Source organism: Hydra vulgaris, chromosome 07 (assembly GCF_038396675.1).
Source record: "Hydra vulgaris chromosome 07, alternate assembly HydraT2T_AEP".
Taxonomy (NCBI): Eukaryota; Metazoa; Cnidaria; class Hydrozoa; order Anthoathecata; family Hydridae; genus Hydra; species Hydra vulgaris.
In genome coordinates, this window is record NC_088926.1 from 12581948 (window position 1) to 12607875 (window position 25928).

General features: G+C 26.5%; 2 protein-coding genes across 5 annotated transcripts in view; one reads left to right on the forward strand and one right to left on the reverse strand.

The window, feature by feature from the left end:
• The first annotated feature begins 207 nt into the window (after positions 1 to 207).
• Positions 208 to 11244, forward strand: LOC124806691 (uncharacterized). The gene is made up of 2 exons (XM_065800676.1): positions 208 to 679; positions 10736 to 11244. Exons 1-2 carry the CDS (start codon positions 296 to 298, stop codon positions 10919 to 10921), a joined length of 570 nt encoding a protein of 189 aa, XP_065656748.1. The 5' UTR covers positions 208 to 295; the 3' UTR covers positions 10922 to 11244.
• Positions 11245 to 17374: 6130 nt separating this feature from the next.
• LOC100199862 (serine/threonine-protein kinase PLK1) overlaps positions 17375 to 25928 on the reverse strand; it is a 49144-nt gene continuing 40590 nt past the window's right edge. For all 4 annotated transcript variants that reach the window (XM_065801081.1, XM_065801084.1, XM_065801082.1 and 1 more), the window contains exons 7-11: positions 21717 to 22174; positions 21331 to 21628; positions 21129 to 21258; positions 18033 to 18152; positions 17375 to 17928 (exon numbers count right to left, since the gene is read on the reverse strand). In XM_065801081.1, the coding sequence (XP_065657153.1) occupies positions 17713 to 17928; positions 18033 to 18152; positions 21129 to 21258; positions 21331 to 21628; positions 21717 to 22174 (1222 nt within the window). In that variant the 3' untranslated portion in view covers positions 17375 to 17712. The remainder of the gene's footprint in view (positions 17929 to 18032; positions 18153 to 21128; positions 21259 to 21330; positions 21629 to 21716; positions 22175 to 25928) is intronic.

Below are 25928 nucleotides of genomic sequence, written 5' to 3' on the forward strand. Positions count from 1 at the left end.
TCAGATATCATTTTATATTGATTTTTTCAACTTGCTGTTTAATAAGTATGCCATTTTAAAATTACTTTTTATATCACTATAGAGAAAAAATTATCACAGAACAATATCATGTTATTTTATAGAGAAAATTTATAACTAAATCATATTATATTATGACGCGTTAATTACATAGTATGTGACTTTATTAAAACTGTCAAAATATTGCTCATACTGTTAAAAAAAATTTTTTTAGTTGAGTTGTTTCCCGAGAAGCTTATTCAAAGTTGTTTGCGCTTGTAAATAACACTGCGTAAAAATGCAAATGATTCCCGAGAACGATTTGGGAGTTAGTAATGACGGATACACCGAAATGGAAAGTGGATTTTACACAATAAATAATGGATATACTCCGATGCAATTTACGGTTTTGCAAAATTCAACTAAAATTCAAGCTAGAAACAGTGTAACTTCATTAGTAATTAAAGGAAATTCTTCTGTTACTACTATAAATCAACAAAATACCGAAGCAGATGGAATAACGTTTTATACAACAACTTCTAATGATGGCAGATACAGAGCAAAAAGTCGTCAATATAGAGTTTCAATAACTCCGGCTGACGACGTTTTACCACCCTATACTGCATTATCAGTTAAACCACCTACTTATGAAAAAAAGGTTTACATCGAGGAGGAAGATGAGGTGAGTTAAAAAAACATTTAAAAAATTTATAATAATACTTTTAAAATATTGAAACAAATGGTAATTTACCATAAGTCCTTGGTTTAATGAATTAAACTTTGGTGAATTTAATTATGCGTCTGTTATTTGAATTGGAACTTGGTTTAATTAGTTAAATCTCGGTTTAGTTAATTAAAGTTAGGTTTACTTAGTTAAATTTTGGTTTACATAATTAAACCTATGTTTACTTAATAAAAAGCTCGGTTTACTTAATTAAATCTCGATTTACATAATTAAACCTCTATTTACTTAATTAAATATTTTATTGATTAGTTTTCTGTTTAGTTTTCAACCCTCTTTTGGTAAGTTAGACTTTAGTTTTGTTAATTTAACTTAAGTTTACACAATTAAAATTTAGTTTAATTACTTAGCCATCTGTTTAATTAGTTAAACCTCAGTGTAGTTAGTCAAACCTCGGTTTAGTTAATTAAAATTCAGTTTAATTATAAAATCTCTTGTTTAATTGATTAAATCTCAGTTATCTCGTTACTTTATCCGTTTTATTTGAATTTTTTTTTTTTTTTTAAACCGGTTCAATGAAAAAGTTCCTTTAACAACAAAAGGTATTTTTAATAAGTCTTTATTATATTTAATAAGCTCTTTTTTGTAATGTTATAAATTATTAAAATATATAATAAGCTCCATTTTGGAGTTGAGATTCTCTTAAATTAAATTTGTTTAATTAAAAGAATAAAAAAGTTAAATTGAGCTTAAATCATTTTGTGTTATCATTTAAGTAATATCATTATTTTTATTATTAAATTTAATCTACAACGAAAAAATCCGTGAAACTGGGAAAGCAACCCCCTGGTATGGTAGATTCAGTATAAAAGATTACCAAACAAAAATAAATAAAAATAATCGGTACATAGAGTTAATAACATTCCCAAACGAGAAACAGAGTACGATTATAAATTTTTTTTGAAAGTGAGCCAAATAATCTGTCAAGTTTCTTTTTGAAAGTGTAAATGTTGACAATTTCTGGCACATTTCTATTGAAGGTAATGAGATCAGGTGGTAGTGCACTCCAATCGGCTGCTATACCGTAGCCTAAAAAGGGTTTGCGAGCTACTCATTTAATAATTCCTGGTGCCCGAAAGCGATGGGAAAAACCCCCGAAGATCACCAACTGATCCAGATTGTGCAAGTGCAGGAGCTGGAGATGGTGATTCAATCCACTTGACTTTGCTTATGTCGCGGTAAATCTTAAAATATTGTATAAGATCGTTTAGGCGCTGTCAATTTTTAGGTGATTGGTTACCGATGGCCGAGCAGCGGTCCTTGGCTTTATGACACGAAAATATGGGACAAGTTTTGTGGTTCAATTTTGAACAGCTTCAAGAGCGTTTATATTTTCAATTAAAAAAGGTCCTCATGCTACTAAGCAATACTCAAAAGGCCTTACATAAGAGCTGTAAAGGACGCGGAATAATGTCTAATGTTTGAATGTGCGTTTAAGAATTCCAAGAACATCGATAGATTGTATATACTTTGATATAATTGTATACAATATTGGTTGGAAAACAAACTAACAGATGTAAGAATGGGTTCTATCTCCCGTTTTTTCGTAATTTTGATTTAAGTTTATTATTACTTTTTATACAACTTTTAAAATTGTTTGTTAAGTTCGACTTTATAAAGTTGGAATTAACAGTTGATTTATAAAAAAAAACAATTTTAAAAATTATATAAATAATAATATAAGGTTAATCATAAGACATAAATAACATGAAAAATATATTTTTAATCAGTATAAACAAAACAACTGTAAAACATTTAAATAATGAAAATTGATCTTGATTTTTGATGATATACCCAGTAAAATACTTGTTGCAAATAAAAAAAGTATTAGTAAACCGTTGTTTTATATAGTAAAATTTTCTTTAGATCAAGGGGTATTTCCTGATGTAATAAAATTAGCAAAAGTATTTCCAATATATAAAAATGATGATCATTCTAACGTTTCCAACTACCTGTCCATATTAATGCTTTCAATTTATATTTATTTTATTTTCAAAAATATTCAAAGGTATAATTTACAATAGAATCTTTGATCATTTTACTAAAAACAATTTTTTTTTATTCAAAACAATTTAGATTTCAGAAAAACCATTCAACTGAACTCGCTTGTATTGAATTGTTGTTCAAAATGTTGATCAAATAAATAATGGTTTTAACGAAAACAAATTTACTTCAGGTATATTTTTCGACCTCTCAAAAGCTTTTGACACGGTTGATCATTGTATTTTGTTAGAATAGTTGAAGCATTATGGAGTCTACTGTAGTCTACTATCTACTATTAAATTAAAAGTTACCTCACTGATAGAAAACAATATGTTCTAAATTAGAAACATTGAATACTTTAAATCTCGTGTGGAGTACTGCAAGGATCGATGCTTGGTCCTCTCTTATTCTTAGTTTATGTAAATGACTTAAATAATGCATCAGTAAAGTTAAACCCAATTATGTTTGCAGATAATACAAACCTATTTCTTTCCAACAATAGGATCAAACAACTTTTTGAAGACATGAATTTTGAAAAACAAAGTATACCTTATTTCATAAAAAAATGCAAGAAGAAAATCTTCCCCTTAAATTACCAGACTTATTTTTAAATAACATACAAATAAAAAAGCAAGACAATATTAAGTTTTTAGGAATACTTGTTGACAATAATTTATCTTGGCTTCCCCATATTAAATATGTACAATCAAAAGTTAGCAAAACCATTGATCTTATGTACTGAGTTCGTCCATATGTAAATACAGTTTGTTTAAAGTTAATATACTTTTCTTTAATTCATTGTTTCATTAACTATGCTAATATGACATGGGGTAGTACACAAACAACACAACTTAATAAAATACTTACTTTGCAAAAACATGCATGTAGAATTATTTACGGGAAAAAAAAGAGGGGAGCATACTAAATCCTTAATAAAAAATATAAAAATGATGAATGTATACGAAATAAATGTTTATTAGCACCTAATTTTCATATATAATTATATTAATAACCTAACTCCAGCAAATTTTATTTGTAAGTTTAAGAAAAATGTAAGTCAAAAGTATTTCTTAAAAACAAACCTATCAAGTTGCTTCAAACTCCCAAGAAAATTAAATAAATATACAGAATATTCAATAGCATATCGAGGCCCTAAGTTATGGAATTCTTTTCAAAAAATAATGCAAATATGGTAAAATCATTAAACTCATTTAAGTTTCAAGCAAAAAAACGCATTTTTATTTTGCGAAACAATAATTCCAAAAAATTTTTTTAAATTTATTCAAATGAATTTTACTTATTATTCTTAGTAGTTACTTAAGATATATATGTGTCTTTTAATGTATTAATTATTAAATCTTTGTGTACATGTTTGTATATATTTCTAAATCTTTGAATACCTAAATTTGCAATATAGTTTATTGCAAAATATCTTATATATAAATTGTAAAAAATTTGTTTGCTTTCTTATTATGCCTTTTATTTTATATTTTTTGAGTTTATTTTTGTATTTTTAATAGATTTCTATATATAACTCTTTTTGAAAATATTTTATTATATTAAGGGCTCTATAAAAAGATTGAGGTGGTATTGCATCAACCATACCTTCTTTGAGTCCCCGTCTGTTTTTAAAATGTTTTATTTATTAATATTTACCATTTAAAGCTCATCTGTAATTTATTATAAAATGAACTGAAAAAAGAAAAATTAAAAACCGAAAGTTAAATTCTCTCAACATTATAAAAGGGAGATATCTCCTTGGTATCTCCTTGTGAGGTTTTCAGCTGTAAAAATACCGAAAAAGTGTATAGTTTTTACTCTTTTTATTAGATATTATCGATAAATATAAAAAGGGGTTTCATATGATACCAGTTTTTTTAGGAAAGTGGAAAAAAATCCATTTAGTTTTTTCAATATTTACTATAAAAAAAAAATGTGTCGTCAGCAAATATAAATAAGAAGAGGTCCAAGTAAAGGTCTAACCTTGTGAAACCTTGTGAAACGCCGCAAGTAATATTTAATAAAGTTTAGTGTTTTTAGGTTTCAACGTTTCTGCTTTGTATGCGGCGTCCCTTGAACAAACTATTCCTTTTACCCCTCCCCCGCCTCTATTCGGCACCCCTGATAATGAGCACGATTACTTAAACAACATTTTATCCATTATAAGACGTTTCTCTTAATTCCATATAGTTTGAGCGCTTTCATATGAATTTGGCAATTAGCGGTATTAAATGCTTTAAAAAAGGTGATTCTGTTGATTCTGTGCTATATGTCGCATCCATTAATTTACGCTAACAATTTTGTAAAAAAAAAGATTATATATTATATCGTATCCTTTAAACAACTTAAGTATAAATTTAACAATTTTATCAAAATTCAAAGAAAATTCCTTTTCTAACAGAAGATGAAAAGGTTTTAAACAGAACATTTTCAAATAAATTTGTATGAATTAGTAATGAAGTTTCCATTGATATCATTCAAATGCTTTACTTGGTTTATCTATTTAAATCACTTAAAATAATACATAAAAGGAATTAAGATTTGTTGTTTTTAAAGATGCAAACTCAAAATAACCATTTCTATGTGAAATATTTTTTGCTAGGGTTTTGTCCAGTAGAGATAATGTTTTAAAGATTTTTGCTGTCTATTGGTAATCGATGGGAAAGTCATTTTTTTATGTTTTCAATTTTGGGAAAATTTACTTTATAAACACTATATAATGTTTATAGAAAAGTGTTATAAGCCAAAATTACGTCATTTAAATGGTTACAGGTTGCCGTTGGAGCAAGCGATGAATTTGCTGTATTTTAAATGTGCTTATATAATTTTTTTTGATTTGGTGTTACTTAAGAGTCTACAATTATGAAGGAAAAAAGAGAAGAAAAAATAGGAAAATGATCAGAGACATAGCTTTTTATAATTCTTTTTTCAAGAGACAGGTTAAAAATATCTTTCTTATAACATCAATTAATTAAATTGTCAATTCAGTAAATCCTGTCAGTTTAGCTATGAGCGGAAAAGCTCTGTTTTTAAACAAGCCACAATACGTTTTAACGTTGTATTTAACGCGATACTGCAAACAATACAAATTAAAATCACCGATTAAATAATTTTGTTTGTTTCCGCGGTTACCTTTTTTTTTAAACTGTTTTTTTAAGTAACAAAATATTCAATTATTAAAGATGGTGGGCGATAACAGTAACTTAATAATGTTTTTTGTTATTTTTTTTTGTTCATATTTCGATTGTCGCCGTCAGTAATAGTTAAGTAAAAGTCTTATACAAATGCATATTTTAAAAAATGTAAACAAAAGCTCCTCCTCCCAGCTTTGTTTCTGTTTCTTGCTTCTGCGGAATTATCGTAAAACTAGGCAAAAGTAAATTTGAGTTTAAATTAACGACGACAGAATTAAACCAAGTTTCTGTTATATAACGTCAAAAATATTGAAAGTTTCATATTAGTTTAGTTTAATTCAGTAATCAATATTGTAACACAATATTGTTGTAAGATGTTAATACATTATTATTATATAGAAAACTTTATATTTTGTTAACTTTTGACAAAGCTTAGCGCCAAGCCTTACTATGTTTGATTTGTGTAATTGCCTTATTTGTATATGGGCTGATATTGTAATCAAGGTTTGAAAAAGCTGATCGATTTCGAGTCGGCGGTGTTGCTAGGAAGCGTATTTCATGGTGCACAAGTTCAATTTGTGAAAAAGTCTCTCGATACAACTTGTGGCTGGTTGTGAAATATATAAGCGTGGTTTTGTCTTAGGTGGGGATAACATTGTGGTGATAACAATGCGAGATTTAGAAATTTACTTTTTCAAGGATTTTGATTGATTTGAATTGTTCTATAAGATTATTCTATCTGTTTCCCGTTTCTTCAAAAGTTGTCAATCTAACTGCTTCCAGTCTTATTTCATAAATATGTTGTCTCAGAAAGGTTATCATTTTGTTTGCACCAAGGACATAAGAAGATAAACGTTTAACGCTTAATTATAGATCAGAGGCGCCGTCAATTACTAAAATTCTATTTTTTTAAATAATTTTACAAAATAAACCGATCTTTTTGCTTTGCTAACTTCATTCAGTAAATATTTTATTACCTGTAAAACACCAACTTTTGGGAAATATAATTGCACTTTATGTAATTGAGAATGTCTCATCTGTTTAAAAATATTTTAACTAATATGTAAGCTTTGTTTAAAATATTGAAGAGGTGAGCTTATTTTATCTGGTTCTTAAACTGATGTTCATTTAAGCTCTCAAGATTATCTGAAGTCTTCTTTTATCTTGTTGTGATCGTTTTGCTTTTTTTTAAAATAACTAGCGGTATATCATCATCTTCATTATCGTCATCATCAACATCATCATCAGCAGCAGTACAATTGTCAGTGTTGTCAGTCTCATTGACTAAAAAATCATCTAATAAAACAGATAAAAAAGACAAATCTCCATTAGTTGCAAAATTTATCACATCAGAATATTGACTGACAAATAGCTTGACTCGGAGTGCTGCTACATCGACTGAGGGTTTGGCACGGGGCAGCAATCTTTTCATTCATTATTCTTCGTTTTTTTCTTCTTTTTCTCAAAAATCTGTATCGATTTAGATAAGCAAAAAAAGTGAGTAAGTGCTCACATAAATATAGTATAGTAGATTATATATATATATATATATATATATATATATATATATATATATATATATATATATATATATATATATATATATATATATATATATACATATATATATATATACATATATATATATAGATATAGATATATATATATATATATATATATATATATACTATAAATTTACTTTTACTCAGTCCTATAAATTCAATATTTATGTTTAGTAATCACTGTAATAAAAATTACATCTTTCCTCTACTACTATATTAATCCTCGTGTTTACTTTTTACACAGTATGTTCTACCATTATGCATAGTTTTAGCGTGTGTACACCTTGGTGTTGAATAACAAACAAAAGCATTCTCCTTCTTATAGAATTAAGTAAACTATAGAAGAACTCTTACACCTTATGGCAACACTGGTCCATAAAGGGTTTATAAAAACTTATTTGTAAAAAAACTTTGACGTTAAAAGTAATTTTTTTTTTTTCAAAATGCAACATTTGATATATACATATATAGGGTGAGTACTATAAATAGTAATGAATTTTCTACGTATTGTTGGTCATACCATAGATCATTTATAGATCGAACTAATATATATATATATATATATATATATATATATATATATATATATATATATATATATATATATATATATATATATATATATATAATCTGTAATATATTACTGTAATACATATCTGTAATATATATTACTGTAATATATACCTATAATATATAACTGTAATATATAATATATATATATATATATATATATATATATATATATATATATATATATAATCTGTAATATATTACTGTAATACATATCTGTAATATATATTACTGTAATATATACCTATAATATATAACTGTAATATATAATATATATATATATATATATATATATATATATATATATATATATATATATATAAATATATATATATATATATATATATATATATATATATATATATATATATATATATATATATATATATATATATATATATATATATATATATATATATATATATATATATATATATATATATTGATTCTAAGATATTTTGAAGAAACATAAATTATTTTTTGGGCAGTCTGAAGTTTACGTGTTTACAGATTTTAGACTTGATTTAAAAATGTTGATAGGTTGACTTGATTTAAAAATGATGAGTTCAGTTGCGCTGGTATTAGTACTTAATTAATTAATGTTAATTTTTTTTTAATGATTTGTTCGTTAGGAGTAAGTTGGTGTTGTTAGCGAAACGGTAAGCAATTAAAAACTTTTAAGAAATATTAAGATCCTTTATAAAAATAAGGAAAAGCAATGGCACTAATACAGAACTTCGAGGTGCACTGGCGGAGCATTTTATTGGCAAAGATTTGACATCATGACGGAGATATCAATCTATTAAGAAGGTATGATGATAACAGTTGGAGAGCAATAGCTCGAATACAGTGTTTCAATTTACTTAGGAGGATGGAGTGATCAACAAATTCGTAGTAAGTGTAACTCTTTAAGTCAAGAAACATACTTGACTTAAAGAAGTCATTTGACTCTTTAAGTCAAATATGTTTCTTGACTTAGAGAGTAAAATGACTTCTTTAAGTAAAGAAACATACCACATGCAAAAAGTTTATTAAAACTTAGTCTAGAGCTTTTCTAACAGTCTCAGTTATTTTAATAAGTACATGAGTTGTGGAATGTTTCCTGCGAAAATCATACTGAGGCTTGTAGAGACATTGATTTTTCTCAAAAAAGTTATAAACTCTGTTGTACAATGGTTTTTTTCATATATTTTACTAACTTTAAACAGAAGAAAATTTGGTTGGTACTTAGTGTGGTCTATTAAAGACCCAGTAGGCACAGGACCGTAAAAAAGAGAGCCTTTTAAATAACGTGAGGAATAAGTTAAAGAACACACGAGGAAACACTATTTGGGTATAAAGCTTTATTATTTTGCAGAGTAAATCAGACACTTCTTTTTCAGTCACGGGAATAAAAAAATAGAATTCTTTGAATACTCTGAAAAAACGATTATTATACTTAAGGGTTGACGTATCTTTATAATAGTTGTTAAATATGTTAGCAACAGCTATACTTTCTAAAGCAGTGTTACTATTAGATTTGATGTAAGATTTGTTTGGTTTGATGTTAATGATTTCTTTTATTCTTTTCTATGTACTTTTTGTATGGTTGAAGTTTTTATTAAAGAGGTAGATGTAGTAATGACTTTTTGGAATTAACAATCAATGATTGTTAACTGAGAAAAGAAATTAACAATCAACTGAAGAAAAGAAAGTTATTATGATCTCAATAAAAAAACTCTACCACTAACATGTGAAATGCAAAAACAAGATGAAACAAGTAAAGTTGCAATTTAAAAAATAGTCATAATACTTTCAGGTTTGTGTTACGTTTAGGTTCTTAAACATATTATATTTAAAAAATGACAAGGCTAAAACAAATTCCTTAGGAATTGCAAAACTTTTAATAAAGATGAATTTATTGTATCAAAAAAAAAAGAGAGTCTTAACTGCAATAAAATTCTGGTGGAAGGTTGGTCCTAAATCGAAGGTTAATAAATATTAATTTATTAGTTGTAAACACATCATTCAAAGAAGAGTTATCTGTGTGGTGTGCGTTCTAATTGCATTATGTCTTGGAACATGAAATACCAATTTACTCCTAAAATTTTGATGAAGTACAAAACGTTATTGGTATATCAAGCTGAAGAAAAGATATTTTTTAAAAGATGAGGCAATTTTTATAACAATTTAAAAAATCTTAGCGTCAGTAATGCAGTCCAAAATTTTTAACGTCAGTAATGCAGTCAAAAAATCTAGAGCTATTTATAAAATAAAAACAAGTTTGTGTTGGAATTTACTTTTGGTTTGAATTAACTAATGCACAAGTTCATATAACCGTTTAAACTGTCTTAAAACAGGAACTTTTTAAAAAAAATGTAAATCTATAACTGTTAGCTCATATAAAATTTTAGATATACTCCGGTTTTCTACAGAATTTTTTAAATATATTTTGGTTTTCTACAGAATTTTTTAAATATACACCGGTTTTCTACAGAATTTTTTAAATATACTCCGGCTTTCTACAGAATTTTTTACATTCTAAGCTAGTATAGCTAAACAATCTTTTTGAAGTTTTTTAAAAATTTAATCTTGAGTATAAAGTTTTTTGTTTCTACTCAAAATCTGACTTAATTACTTAGATAATTTAGTAGCTTTTTATTTATATTAGATCTCCATTAGACTATTATTTGTAAGACCAATATTGCATAACAATTTTGACTTTGTTTCATATTTATTTATTTTATTTTAACAGCGATTTTATTTAGAATGTCGATGGAGAAACGTCTACTCAAAAAGACGAAAGACCAAGCAATGAAAGAAAAAAAAAAAGCTATCGAGGAAAAAAAAACAAAAAATGTTGCATTATAATGTGCATTATTCTGTTGTTATTGATTATTTTAATTGGAGGTATACTACTTGTAGTTTACAGCGCAAAATCAATTTTGAGATAATTGTGAAATATTGCAAAAACTTTTTCAAGTATGAATAACATACCTTCTAATATAATGACATTTAATTTGTTGTATAATATAATGGCATCTAACATTATCTAAATAATAAAACCAACAGCTTCAGCGTAATTTAAATAGAGTTCAATCTAGCGTTTCTACGTGATTTTTATCAAGTACTTATTTGCCATTTTTTAAGTAACACTTTGTTTTTTATTTTGGCGCCTATTTATCTTTAGTTAAAAATGTCTGACTTATAACAATGATAATTTTAATACAATTTTTGTAATTTAGAAATCATGGTCTATGATAACAAATTATTAATTTTATCAAACGCCTTTTGTAGCCTGTTCTTATTTATGTATTATTATTAAATATATATATATATGCTTAATATATTAATATATATATTAATACCTATACGTTAAGCGAGATAAAAACTTTTATAGTACAATAAATAACCTTTTACTCGCCCCCTTAATTTAATAATGTTTCTAGAAGAATAAAATTTATTATGCACCCTACTTTTATTTAGAAATTTTTTTTTTTTTTTAGTTTGTTTGTTTTGTTTTGTTCAACAAATTTTTTTTAGTTTTTAAAATAAAGTCAATTTTGTTTTAAAAAAAAAAAAAAGATTAGGTAAAACTTTTCATAATAAAGTACTCCAAAAAGATCTATTGATCTTGGCACAGAGCACTCCAGTATAGCATTTAATGAGGAAGCTTCCTGTTACCTCACGATTCAGGAATCAAAGAAGAGTTTCAATAAACTTAAAAAAATTGTAATCCAAGATCATTTCTCATTTATTGTCTTGTTTTAATAAAATTGCCAAATTAGTTTAAACATTTGTTTCAGATTTTGTTGAATTAGGATATTTTGTTAAGAAAGCATCACACTGTAATGTTTTTTTCTGTATTAATGATTTATTTCTTATCTCGCATATAATCCGAAAAAAAGGTAAAAGATTACATCTGTCCAACAACATCTGTGGAGTAGTCTAATATCATTTGCACACTTTTGTCCAAGATCATCTGTATTTTTTTTTACTCTAACAACATCTGTCCAATATCATCTGAAAATTAGACGACCCCTAATAACATCTTTAGGAAGATGTAACTACATCTGGTAATTTTTTTCCAAGTCCAATAACATCTGGAAGAATTTCAACATCTGGTTAAAATAATGCGTTAATAGTTAATATTTTTTTTCCAGATATAGTTACATCTGAAAAAATTCCTATATGTAACAACATATGGTTAAAATTTAATGCGTTATAAGTTAATATTTTTCTCCCAGATGTAGTCATATATGAAAAAATTCCTATATGTAACTTCATAACGTCGTAACGTCATATTCTAAATAAAATGATAAATAAAATATTAACTTATGTAGTAAGAAATATAAAACTTAAAAAATTAAAAAAGTTAAAAATTAAATGAAAACAAGAATACTTTGTTTTTATTAATATTTTTATTATGTTTGTAACAGTCGTCGATAAGCAATTAAAAACTACAAATTTCTGTCAGATTTAAAAAAATCTTTTTTAAAAGTCTCAATTTCCCTCTTCTCAAAAGTCTCAGTTTCCCCTCCCGCAGTTCCAACCCCTTTTCCCTCTTATGTCACATTCTTTCGCAATTCACTCCACTTTCTAAATGAAATTTAATGACGTCCCTTCGTATAGATTTTTTTAAAATTGCTAATAGTTGCACAAATATCGTTGCAACCGTTACAATCGTATAAAAAACGTTTTTTATTATAAAATTTAACTACACGCTGTAACACTGATGTTTTTACTGTATGTTCAGTGTATTTATATTTTTTTTAAATTTGAATACTTAGTTTTCGTAAGTTTAAACTTTTGTAATTACTTTACTTTTTAATTATCATAAAATTTTTGCAAATAATTGCTTAAACTATGGCATCAAACTGATTTATTTATTATAAAAATAAAACTTCTTTCTAAGTTTTCACTTTCACTTTTTACTTCTTTCTAAGTTTTCATTTTTCAATTCTTCCTAAGCTTTCCATTTTTACTTTTTCTAAGTTTTCTTTATTCACATCTTTTTAAGTTTTCACTTTTCACTTGTACAACAAAATTTATAACCATCTTCCTATAAATAGTATACAGCAATTAATACGGCTTACCAGCTTAGCGATACACGCAGTTCTTCAATTCACTAGAAATTATTTTGACTAGTATTTAATGTCTCAATTTACATTAGGCATTTTAAGTGATCTAATGAAAGCTTTCTGGACTATAGATCACAAAGATCCTTTTAAAAATTAGAGTGGTATAGTAATTTTATCATAAAATTCCTAAATAATCGAACGCAATTTGTTTCGGAAGCATATCATCTGATTTTTTGAATATTACATGTGGAGTTCCTTAATGATCCATATTAGGACTTCTCCTTTTTTAAATTTATATTGATGGTCAATTAAAATATTGACAGCTAACAACATTTATGTTTGTTGATGGTTCTGACTTATTTAATTTTCATTATAGCATTGTGATATTATTTAACAACGTGAACTAATATAAATTTCTGATTGGTTTATATTAAATAGATTATCATTAAACATTGGTAAAACTAAATGGATTCCTTTTTCATTCTTATGGTAAAAAACGATCTACTACCAAGTAATTTTCTAATTTTATCAATGATAATACGTTTTTAAATGAGTTTTAGTGGCATGATTATTTATCAACAAAAAACATGAAAAAACCACATTGTTAACTTATCCTGAAAAATTTCAAAGAGTATAGATATTTTGGTCGATAGAGTACAAATATTAAGGTCGATAAAAACACCTATTGTATATTTAGACGTACAAATTGGATAACTGCATGTTCTGTGGAATTATTATATTTAAAGTTTGATAGTTGTATAAAAAATTATTAGAATGAAGATAATTGTATAATCTATTTTACATAATACGTTCTAGTATTTTTGAAAATGTTGAGAGGACAGAGAGAGGACAGAGATTAACGTCAAAAGCACTGACAGGGATTCTATACATGCTCAACACTGGTAATAATCTGATATTTTAGAGCTGAAGATGGGTTCAGTCTTTTTAAGAGCTACTACAATAAAAAGTCGGGAAACCTTAGTACCAGTCGCCCGCAAAACCATTCATTTGAGGTTTAGAGCTGTACCCTTAATAGGAGAAAACAGAAACAGTTGCGTACCCACTACTAAAGAAGCACAAGCAAAAACTCTACCATTAAGTGGTGTGAAGAAAATCCAGCATTCATTTTCTAGACAGATAGCAAAATAAGAAAGCTTTATATATGCGTCAGCCTACTAGATGCCGAAATCATATATATAGCTTTAAGTAAGAATTTTTTAAAGGATAAAAGCAATATAAAAAAATTTTATTGCAACTATATTAAAGTTTTATTTTTAAAACGTAAAATCTTTGTCTCGATAAAAAGTGAAAATAACCAAATTTTTGTGAAATAATTACTCAAAATATACCGTCATTTTAACACAAAATTTGGAAAATATTTTAAACAAAGTAATTAAATTCATTTGAGAGAAAATAAATGAGATTAAAAGAATATTATAAAAATGGTGCATAAAAAACAAACTAAAAAATTAGGTGAACCAAACAAAATAATAAAACTTCAAGATGAGTTGAAAAAAAAACCTTTTCTCAAATAAATTTTGTTAATAGGAAAAACAAAACTTCAAAATTTCAGCTCTTTTGCATAATTTTTTTAAAAGTAATCGTTTCATAAACAAATTTTACAAATCGTTTCATAAACAAGTTTTACAAATGTTATTTTATATATCGGTTGCTATGGCGTTGTTACGGAAAAATACGTATTTTTAAACGCTAAATCCATACATAAGGTCTGTTTTTGTTTGCAAGCTCTAGTTTTTTTGCAATAACCAATTTATCAATTTTTTAAAAGTTATGGTTTTTATAGGTATTTTTATTCAATAGTTATAAAAAAAAGGTAACCATGCCATTGTTTTTATTAGATCAAATATATAGTGTGATGGCTTCTTCAAATCGACATAGGCGTAAGTATAATCCTAACTCATTCTGTTATATCTGTTGCTGCTATACTCTTGTTCGACAAAGATAAAACATGACTAATTTTGTAAAACTAGCATATAAATCGTATTTTGGTATTAAACTTAGCGACCAAGACAAAAAGTGGGCTTCACATACTTTGTGCCATATTTGTGAAGAAAGTCTTCAAGGTTGGACAAAAGGAAAAAGAAAAAATTTACCTTTTGGAGTCCCCATGGTTTGAAGAGAAACACCAAATCACATTGGCGACTGCTATTTTTGTCTTATTGATATTACTGGTATCGTCAAAATAAAGAGGCAAAAAATAGCTTATCCCAACATTCCCTCTGCTATTAGACCAATTCAACATTCTAACGAAATCCTTTTCCAATTTTTAAAGGTTTATTTTTGTCAGAAGATGAACAAATCATGTCTGCTTCAGAAACAAAAGAATAATTACCAGATTTGGAAGACAATCAATCTAAACAGTTCAATTTGCCTCAGTGTTTTAGTCAGATAGAACTGAATAACTTAGTTTGTGATTTAGGACTTTCTAAGCAAACAGCAGAAATAATTACGTGACGTTTAAAGGAAAAAAAGCCTACTCGATAGCTTTGCAAAAGTTTCTTAATTTAGAACTAGAGATGAAACCTTTATTAAATTTTTTTCAGAAGTCAATTTATTTGTTTACTGCCATGATAGTTCAGGTCTCCTATTACAGTTGAGTATTTCTGTATATAATCCCAACAGAATGAAGACTAATTATCGATAACTCAAAGCGAAGTCTCAAATGCGTCATATTCCACAATGAAAATATTTTTGGTTCTGTACCAATCGGTCATTACGTTTATTTAAAAGAAACTTACGATGACATTAAAATAGTGTTTAAGTTGATTAGGTATCATGAAAATGACTGTATTAGTTGTGTAGATCTAAAAATGGTTAACTTTCTACTTGGTCAGTAGTTTTACAAATTACATGTTATCATCTTTATGTGGGACAGTCAAGAAAGAAATCAACACTTGATACAAAAAGAATGGCCCATTCGCACGACTCTCACAGCGGACATGCACAATATTGTGATTGAACACATTATTGTCGAAATAAAATAGTTTTTCCACCACTCCATCTTAAACTTGGATTCATAAAACAATTTGTTAAAGCACTGAAAACTGATAGTGATTGTTTTCGGTATATAGTTTCATCATTACCAGGTTTGTCAATAAAATAAAAAAAGACAGGAGTTTTTAATGGGCCACAAACTTGCTATCTTATAAAAGATACAGAATTCATTAAAACAATGAATATCAAAGAGAAAACGGCTTGATTGTCATTTGTGGTTGTTGTAAAAAAACTTTCTCGGAAATAAAAAAGCAAAAAAATATTCATATTTAGTTGATAAAATGTTGAAAGCTTTTGTGATCTTGGATGCGAAATGAGTATTAAACTTCATTATATAAATAGTTATCTTGACCAGTTTCCAAATCTTGGAGATGTGAGTGAAGAGCAAAGAAAGCGATTCCATCAAGATCTTAAGAAAATCGAAGATTGTTACCAAGGACTTTGGGACATGCACATGATGGCAGACTACTGTTGGAGCATCAAGCGAGAAAACTCAGGAAATGTTTATAAACGAAAGAGCAACAAGCAAATGTTTCTTCCTGATTAAACAGTTGTAATTAAACATGTAATCTGCTATCTTTTTTAAAACTAAAGTAAAACATGATTTTGTTACTAGTCAATAAAAAGTTGATAACTTTGCTATGACTTGGATATTTATAAAATGTTCATTTTAAACAGTTTCTATTTTATTTTCATCTGTTTTCTGCTTTTGTTTTAGTTTTGTAAACAACTTTTATTGTAAAAAATATATCCTAGCATTCCGAATGAGTTTCAAACCTGTATTTTAGAACTATTTAATGTTTTAAAATAAAAAAAAACATTTGTTGCAAAATTATGTAAGAACAAGTGTCAAATTTAATGCAATAAATTTTTTGTAGACCTGTGTAATACTTGATGTTAAAATGTTAAATTGAAAGCTTTTTTTAACCTGAAAACAAAAGAATGAACTAAATTTAACAAATTTTTTTTTCAAAATTGACTTTAATTTTGGCGTACCACCTTAAGCAGAATATTTTAGCTAGATGCATAATGAATTTCCAACTAATTTATCTAATATGCATAGAATAAACAAAGAAACGAAATAAGAAATGTAAAAAAAAAATAAAGAATTTACCAATAAAGGTAAAGCAAAATAAAAAATCGACTGATAAAACAATAAGCAAGTTAAGAAATAATGATTTTTCGTAAAAAAAAATTGACAACAGCTTTCTTTCTCAGATGATTTTGAACTTCGACTATTTGTTTATTTTTAACTCCATTTTATTTGTCGCCCAAAAAAAAAAAAAAAAAGGAAGAGAAAACAACAACGTATTATAAAAACGCTAGTAAATTTATTAATTCTAGATATAAATAATTTATTTGTACATTCTATATATTCTATTTACAAATAGAAAAAACTAAAAGATTCAAAATAAATATTTGTATATAAATATGAGTATTTGATGTTTATGTAGAAAGATTTCCCAAATTTCTGTTACATATATAAAACGAATTTTTACTGAATATCTTTGGGAAAGAAGCTTGTAATAAAAATGCGGTAAAAAAAGATATAAATTTTATGAAGATTTTGATACTAGATTTAGCTTTATCGTCACAGGATGTATTCAATTTGTGCCGCTCACTTGAACTTCATTAAAAGTTTTCAATTATTAATTGATAGCATCATCTATATACATTTCACCTAACTTATGCAATACCATTAAACAGTATTGGAGACGTTCGTTAATTTCTTCACTACAACCTCTTTTTGAAACATTGTTTAACGTAGTCACGTAGCTTTCACGGCTTTGATTAATATATGTTACAATGTCATTGTTAAGTTCAGGGTTTAAAATAATTTTAGTATGATCCGCTAGAAAGTTTACCTAAAAGAGTTTTGTAAATGTGCTATCACAAAAAGAGTAAGAGTATTGAATGTCTTTCAATTTAATTTATTACCTATGAAATAAAAAATTAAATTTTAACATACTTGAAGTGTGCCATCACTTAAATACATAACCATTGCTTTATCTGTTCGAAACCAAATATCTATAACTGACATTTCTGAAAACACATCATGCGTTTTTGAAGGATCGTCTAAATCGCCGCCCTGTCATAAAAATAAGGATAAAAATTTTTCACGTAGTTATTTTTTGATACTTTTTTTAAAATTGCTACACTTTTTTGGTAAAAAATGTAACAACTTTATGTATTTATTCATCCTTAGTATTGATGTATACTTTTGTTTATTGTAATTTTACTATTATGTATTTATGTATACTCGTAAAAAATGAAACAATTTTATGTTAAAAATTCAAAAATAACTTCTCTTAAAATAACTTAACTTAGTCCATAAGATTGTAAAGTTTATACTTTATTAGTATTTTTTTAATTTTTATAGGTAAGCATATATGTTTTTGACAGAAATTTAAAATGACCGCAATGTTGTAATACATTACTTGCTTTTTCTATTTTATGAAACTTGGTGAACAAGATACAAACCAAAAAATAGTTATGTGAAATTATTAGAAAATATTACAAAAAACTGTGAAGTTTTAAACACTAATAAAATAAATCCTAATGAAATAAGCACAAAATTTGCAACAGTTAAAACCGTCACTACAATATGCAAAATTTAAAAAAAATTTAAGGTGTAACATTTTATCCATAAACTTGCAAGATTCAGAGTAACAGATTTTCGGATCGGAGGTGAATATGTTGCTCAGTATTGTCCTTCATTAATAGGATCAAATCTGACATTATGTCCTTTATTAATAGGATCAAATCTGACATAAGTTTTTAATTAAACAACCATATCATTTGCAAATACATTGCTCACATGACTGCTCAACTTGTTTACAGTTCTTGTTTCCAAGAACTTAGAATTTTATTTTATAGCATATATTTTATTTTATAGCATGTATAAACACTACATAAAAATTATTTCTAGTAAATTTGATTAAAAATTCAAAAATTTTATAATAATTAATATCAATATAATCAAAATGGAACAATTCAACTAAAAAGATTTGTTCTATATTGTAAGATTATTTTCTTTAAGAGGATTGGTTACTGTATTGCAACTTTTTTGTCTGTATTCTGCATTATACTTGATGAAGATACTTTAGATCATAACAAAATTTTAAGTGAATAAATAGTGTTTTTATTAATACTTTAAGTTAAAACTTGTCTCTTAAGGATTAAGGTCAGGGTCTAATCAATGTATTTTCAGGTTCCTCTGCCAATGCTCTTTTAGGGTTAGGATTATTTAAAGTTTCTGTTTAGAAAATCATTTTAATGTTTGAAGTTTTTTATCTTATTTATACCTCCACAAGCCTCGAATTAAGTGATTGTGAATTGTGATATCTAGAAATATTTCTGGTCATCAAATTCTCAGTTTATTAAAAACAGTGAACACTGTTTTAATGAAACGGCCAATTTATCGTATTGCAAAAATTAATGAAAAATAAAAACTATAAATTTACTACTGTAAAAATAATAACAGTCAAAACTTACATATTATTAGTATAATTATATTATATAAAAATTATATATTTATATTATATATAAAAGTTATATTAAAATTATATAAAGTATTGTTTGTTTAAACCAGATAATTTAAGCATAATAAATAAAAGATTTTAGGAAAAAAATTAAAATTACTTAAGGTCCGAAAAATTTGCGCTGAAATTAAAAATTAACCAATATAAAACTATGCTGAAGCTATTTGCGCATTGTATTAAACATTAAAATAAATTTTTGTTCTAAGGGAATTTTAAAGGAATAGACCTCTTCGCAGTTCCAATAATTTTGTGTGCGTGCATATTTAATAGTATGTCATGGTTCCTTATACGCAGAATTGCATGAAAAAAAAAGGTAATATACAGATATATAAAAAAAAGCATTTGTGAAAAAAGACAGTGGTTTTATGAGATTTCCTTTCTTTTTATCATAATAAAGATCTTGCTTTATATAATTGTGCTTTAACCATTTTAAGTCTAAAATTTATACTTTTTATATGTTTGTGTTATTGAATATAAAAGCTCTTAAAAAGTGTGAAAATGCACAATGATAATTTTATATATATATATATATATATATATATATATATATATATATATATATATATATATATATATATATATATATATATATATAATATATCTGATATATATATAATATATCTGATATATATATACAATATATCTGATATATATATATAATAAATATATAATATATATATGTTTTAAAACTCCTAATTATTTTTGTATACATATCATTGATCGGTTATATTTGATTTATAAGAAAATATCAAGTAAAATTTAAATATAGTATAAAAGTATTTTATATCTTATTTCAGAATTTCTTTTATTTAATATATTTGATCACTGCTAAATTTTTTAGATTATTGCGATTTGTGGTTGTTTTTTAATATTACATTGTGCTGTATACTTTATTTTTCTAGTTTCTGCTGATGATTTATCAAATGAATCAAAATATTAAAGTTTAAATCATAATTATTAATAATAAAAATAATAATAATAATAGTAATAAAAATAGTAATAATATGGTTTCATAATAAGATTTTATATCATAATTTCAAGATCAATATAAATATTTTTTGTTGAATAGCAACTACTGAGTTTAGTCATAAAAACAGAGTTCACGGTTTTTAAAAAACTAAAAATTTTAAGACCATAAGCATTTCCAGATATTGCAATTTTGATCACTTAATTGAAGCCTTGCTTCATGGAATAATTGTAGTGAAAGTACAAATCCGGTAAACATAAGATAACAAAACCATGAAAGGGGTCATCCATAAATTAAATGAATGATAAATGGGAATGGTAAGTGGTTTTGTGACGACTTGTACAGGATGTGTTTCAAAAGAGTTATGTTGTGACGAGGGGGTAGGGAATCAAAAATGGTAAAATATTGGGTGAACAACAATTTTTGGACAACAATTTATTAAATTTGTAGACACCAAAACTAAATTGTACTATTTATAAGTTTGTAACATAACTTAAAACATTTATTTAGGTTTATGATCGAATGATAATTTACAAATGGATAAATTGCCACTTACTTTTAGCAAATGTTTATCCATATAGTTTGCAAAGTAGTTTAATAAAGTGACTTTTCGACTTAGATCTTCTGGAATATTGTTTACACTGAAGCGGAATATGTTCTTCTCTTCATCAAAGTACTGTAAACGCCTGTAAAACATCCCATAAACGTTAAGCTCAAAAGTAAAGTGAAATATCTAAAGATTTACATGAAACACATACCTTTTATGGGCATCAACTGCTAGTGTTGTTCCATCATTATATCGAATTACAATACATCCATTAGAGAGTTGAGCCCCGAATCCATATTTATTACTATAATCTACCCATTTAGTAATCCACAAGCGATTATTTTCTACAACTCCTTCACTTATGCTATCCTCTTCAGAATCAGAGGTACCAGTAGAAATTGGATCTGAACAAGCAGTTGTGTGGCAGTCAGGCACAGTATTCAAGCATTTACTTAGTCGATCACACATACTTTGAGGATTATTGTAACTATAGGTGATATCATTAGCATCTATAAAAAAATTAGAGTGGTATATAAAATAATTTTTTATCAAAATCATTTTCAAACATAATTAAATTAGAATGAAAAATACTCCTACCAACTCGAAAGATACCTTCTTCTTCATTACCATTTGAATCTTGACTATCAATTCCACTTTCATGCTGCTCCTCATCAGGCCGTTCATGAATATTAATTTTTGAAAGCGCATCTTTTACAGAACTAACATTGTCCTCATTTTTATTGGATTTATAAATATTATGGTTCACATAATCACATTTCTTATTACGATTTTTTATTGATGTAAATTTAGGAGGTGCAACACAGCATATAGATGGTAATGATTTTGGGAAAAAACCCCTCGTAAAAAATTCATCATTTAACACACGTTCTAAACTTGGCCTATCTTCAGGCCTTTCACTTAAAAGTTTTTGTATCAGTTTTGCTGCTGGACGTGTAACTCTTGATGGAATTGCATATTCATTATTTCTGATCCGCATATATGTATCTTTTAAACAACTCGTTTCAAATGGTGGACGACCAACAAGAAGCGTGTACCTGAAGTAGCATAATGGTACAAAATAATAAAATCAAATAGTTAATAAACAAAAATTTAAAATAATTCTTAAAACTTATTCAAGTCAAAATAATTTATTATATAAAAAGAGCCAACAAATTCAAATGAAATAAATATCTACAAACCAGAAAGTTGCACATTATTTTTTAAAACCTGGAAAAACATCTGTCATTTGGTGAGGTTTAGTGTCAGTCACTGTAAGTACTTCTTCAACAAATCACACTAAATTTTATCCATACAAGCCATCCATATTATAAAAAAGGTTCACAAAAATGCACAAAATAACATAACTCACAACAATTTTTCAAAATAACATTAACTTTTGCTTTTAAGTTCACATTTTTTTATGCAAAAAAAAAAAAAAAAACATTTTATCATTACACCACTAACGCATAATACAAAATAAACAAACAAAACATTTACATACCTTATGATGGTGGAAATAACAAAAACAACATTCAGGACGTACACATGTAAAAAGACATGAAAATACCTGCTAAGAATACTAAAACAGACATTGTCATTGTCAAATACATTCAGTAAATTCAGTTAAAATCTACATTGAGTCAAAAGCAAACTGCATTGTATTTTTTAATGGATTCAAATAAAATTATTTAACAGATTTCTATTATAATCATGAGAATATCAGTAAGAAACCAGATATAATAAAATTGCAAACAGCAAAATTATAAGTTTGTTGAGCTTTTATACAACACTATATTATTAACTTAAAAGCAACAATGTTGGTTTATAATTAACTTTAGTAAAAATTAAGTGAACAATGTTTAAAACAAAATAAAAATAAAAAAATGTTATAAATTTTTTATATTATACTTCTATAATTTATTAAAGAAAGTTTTCTATAAAACAAGTGTGACAAAAACTTTAAACACATTTTGAAAGTTAATTTTGAAAGAAAGCAAAAATAATGAATTGACTTGATTAAACTTTGAAAAAACCAGACAAGAAAATATATTTGGCACCACATGGGAAGGCCACTCAATTTATGGGATGACATATATGTGGGCCATATATGGTTAAGGTATTTTTAATACTTAAGTGGTATAAGTATTATAGCCACATGTGCACCGTACTTGGCTACCACCTATGTGGTATAATTACCATAGCCACACAAGGCCCATATTATGGTCATCCCATAAATCAAGTGTGACTATCATTCTTGTGCTACTCTACTTGGAATTTATGGTTTAGATAAAGCTTATAAAATCACCCAATACAAACAATTACAAATTTAAAAAACTTATTTTTGTCTGTATTAGACGAAAAAAAATAGGTTATTTGAAATAAGGGTAAGATACCATTTGGCATAATCAATATAAAGTCTTTATAAATAAAAAACTTAATACATATATATATATATATTTATATATATATATATATATATATATATATATATATATATATATATATTTATATATATATATATATATATATATATATATTTATATATATATATATATATATTTATATTTATATATATTTATATATATATATTTATATATATATATATATATTTATATATATATATATATATATATTTATATATATATATATTTATATATATATATATATATATATTTATAACATGTATGTATGTATATGTATATATATATATATATGTATATATTTATATATATATATATGTATATATATATATATATATATATATTTATATATATATATATATATATATATATATATATATATATATATATATATATATATATATATATATATATATATATATATATATATATATATATATATATATATATATATACATATATATATATAAAACACCCCTTGCCTTGGGGCTCGTGGTTGAGTAAAGGCTAGAATGTCTCAATAAAAATACTCATCTTGGGCAGATGTTAAATGCATCCGGCTACTGTCTTGCAAAAAGGCCCCTAGGCAAAGACTTAAGGGGTAAACAGATTCTAGTGTTTTATTGGATTAGATGTATTTATAATAAATTGTTTCCAGTTTAGGATGTTAAATGCTGGAACTTCTTGACTCAATGCATGGGTTTTGCTTGTGTCATTGTTTTTATGACTAGGCAACTCATTCTATGATTTCCTAATGAGGATAAAGACTCACTTTTCTCCATGGTTTTCCTCTCATTGTGTTGCTGCAATTTCCATTATTAGCCATTACTTTCATATCTATCAGCAAAACAATTATCCAGAAAACAGAGGTCTGTTTAATATTGCTAGAAACCATTGTAAAAAGGTTTTGTTTAACCCCTAAGCCCGCTATTCCCAGGTCACAAAATCTTGTATTTTTTCTCAAAAATTAGACTCTTGTGATTTCTGGAGAATCTTTAACAGCATTTATAATAAAGGCAAATCTGTTAATTCACCTCTCTTGTATGGTTCAGATTTTTTCACCTCATCTATAGACAAAGCTGAATTGTTTGCTAAGAACTTCTCATAAATATCATCTCTTGATTTCACTAGTCGCATTCTACCTGATATAGCCAAAAAACAGGTTGATCCATTGTTTGAGGCTCATATCACTCAAGCTTCTGTATCTAAAGTGATTTCCTGTTTAGACTCTTCTACAGCTTGTAGTCTAGACATTATAACTGTTATAGTCTTGCAAAAGCATTCTCCGGAGCTGTCAAAACTATTTAACAAGTGCTTGTCAGAGTCTTGTTTTCCAACCTGCTGGAAAACAGCATCTGTTATCCCTGTTTTCGTAAATTCTGGAGAGCAATCTGACTCCTCTAAATACTGCCCCATTAGTCTTCTTCCTATCATAAGCAAGGTTTTTGAGCCTTTAAATAATAAACACTTAATCTCTCATCTTGAATCTAACAACTTGCTTTCTAATCATCAATATGGATTTCATTCTTCTTGTTCTACTACTGATTAGTTAACAATAATAATTGATAGGTTTTATTGTGCATTAGATAGATGCAGAGAGGTTAAGGTTATTGCTCTCCACATTTCTAAAAACTTTGATAAAGTTTAGCATGCTGGTCTTCTCCATAAACTCTCTTCTTACGGTGTATCAGGCAACATCTTTAAGACAATTGAATCCTATAATTCATACTCAGTAACTTCAGAATTTCTCAAGGTTCTATCCTTGGCCCTAAACTCTTTTTAACTTAAATTAACGACCTCCAATAAATTCTCACATTTAAGGTGCCATTGTTTGCTGATGATACTACCAATTATTCTAGTCTTGATAAGAAGCCAACACTCTTTGATTGATTTGCAGGGCATTTGAGCTTGAAAAGGATCTCACTTCTGCTACAGCATGGGGCTCTCAGTGGCTAAAAAAAGTCAGTTTCTTCAGCCAATCTTTTTTGCAATAGTCTAGATCTTCCTATATTTATGAACAATAATGTACTTGATGAGTCATCTATCCTTCGTTTCCTAGGATTAACTTTTACTTCCGATCTTTATTGGAAACCATATATCAAATCGATTGCAAAATTAGCATCTGCTAAGGTTGAATCTCTTTATCCTGCTTGCCACTTTTTTACTCAGGATTCTATTCTTTATCTCTATAAATCTCAAACCCATCCTTGCATAGAACACTATTGCCATATCTAGGGCGGATCTTCCAATGATGTCCTTTCTCTTTTAGACAAGGTGCAAAAAGGCATTGTAAATATAGTTGGACCTGCTCTTGCAACTAACCTACAACCATTATTATTTTGCTGTAATCTTCTCTTTCAATTTTCTATAAATATTATAATGGGCACTG

What these genes read in the sequence shown, in the direction of transcription:
- LOC124806691 (XM_065800676.1), top strand. Translation starts at nt 296, where the DNA reads ATGCAAATGATTCCCGAGAACGATTTGGGAGTTAGTAATGACGGATAC. An exon ending in ACATCGAGGAGGAAGATGAG is followed by an intron (nt 680 to 10,735) that starts GTGAGTTAAAAA and finishes GATTTTATTTAG; the next exon opens with AATGTCGATGGAGAAACGTC.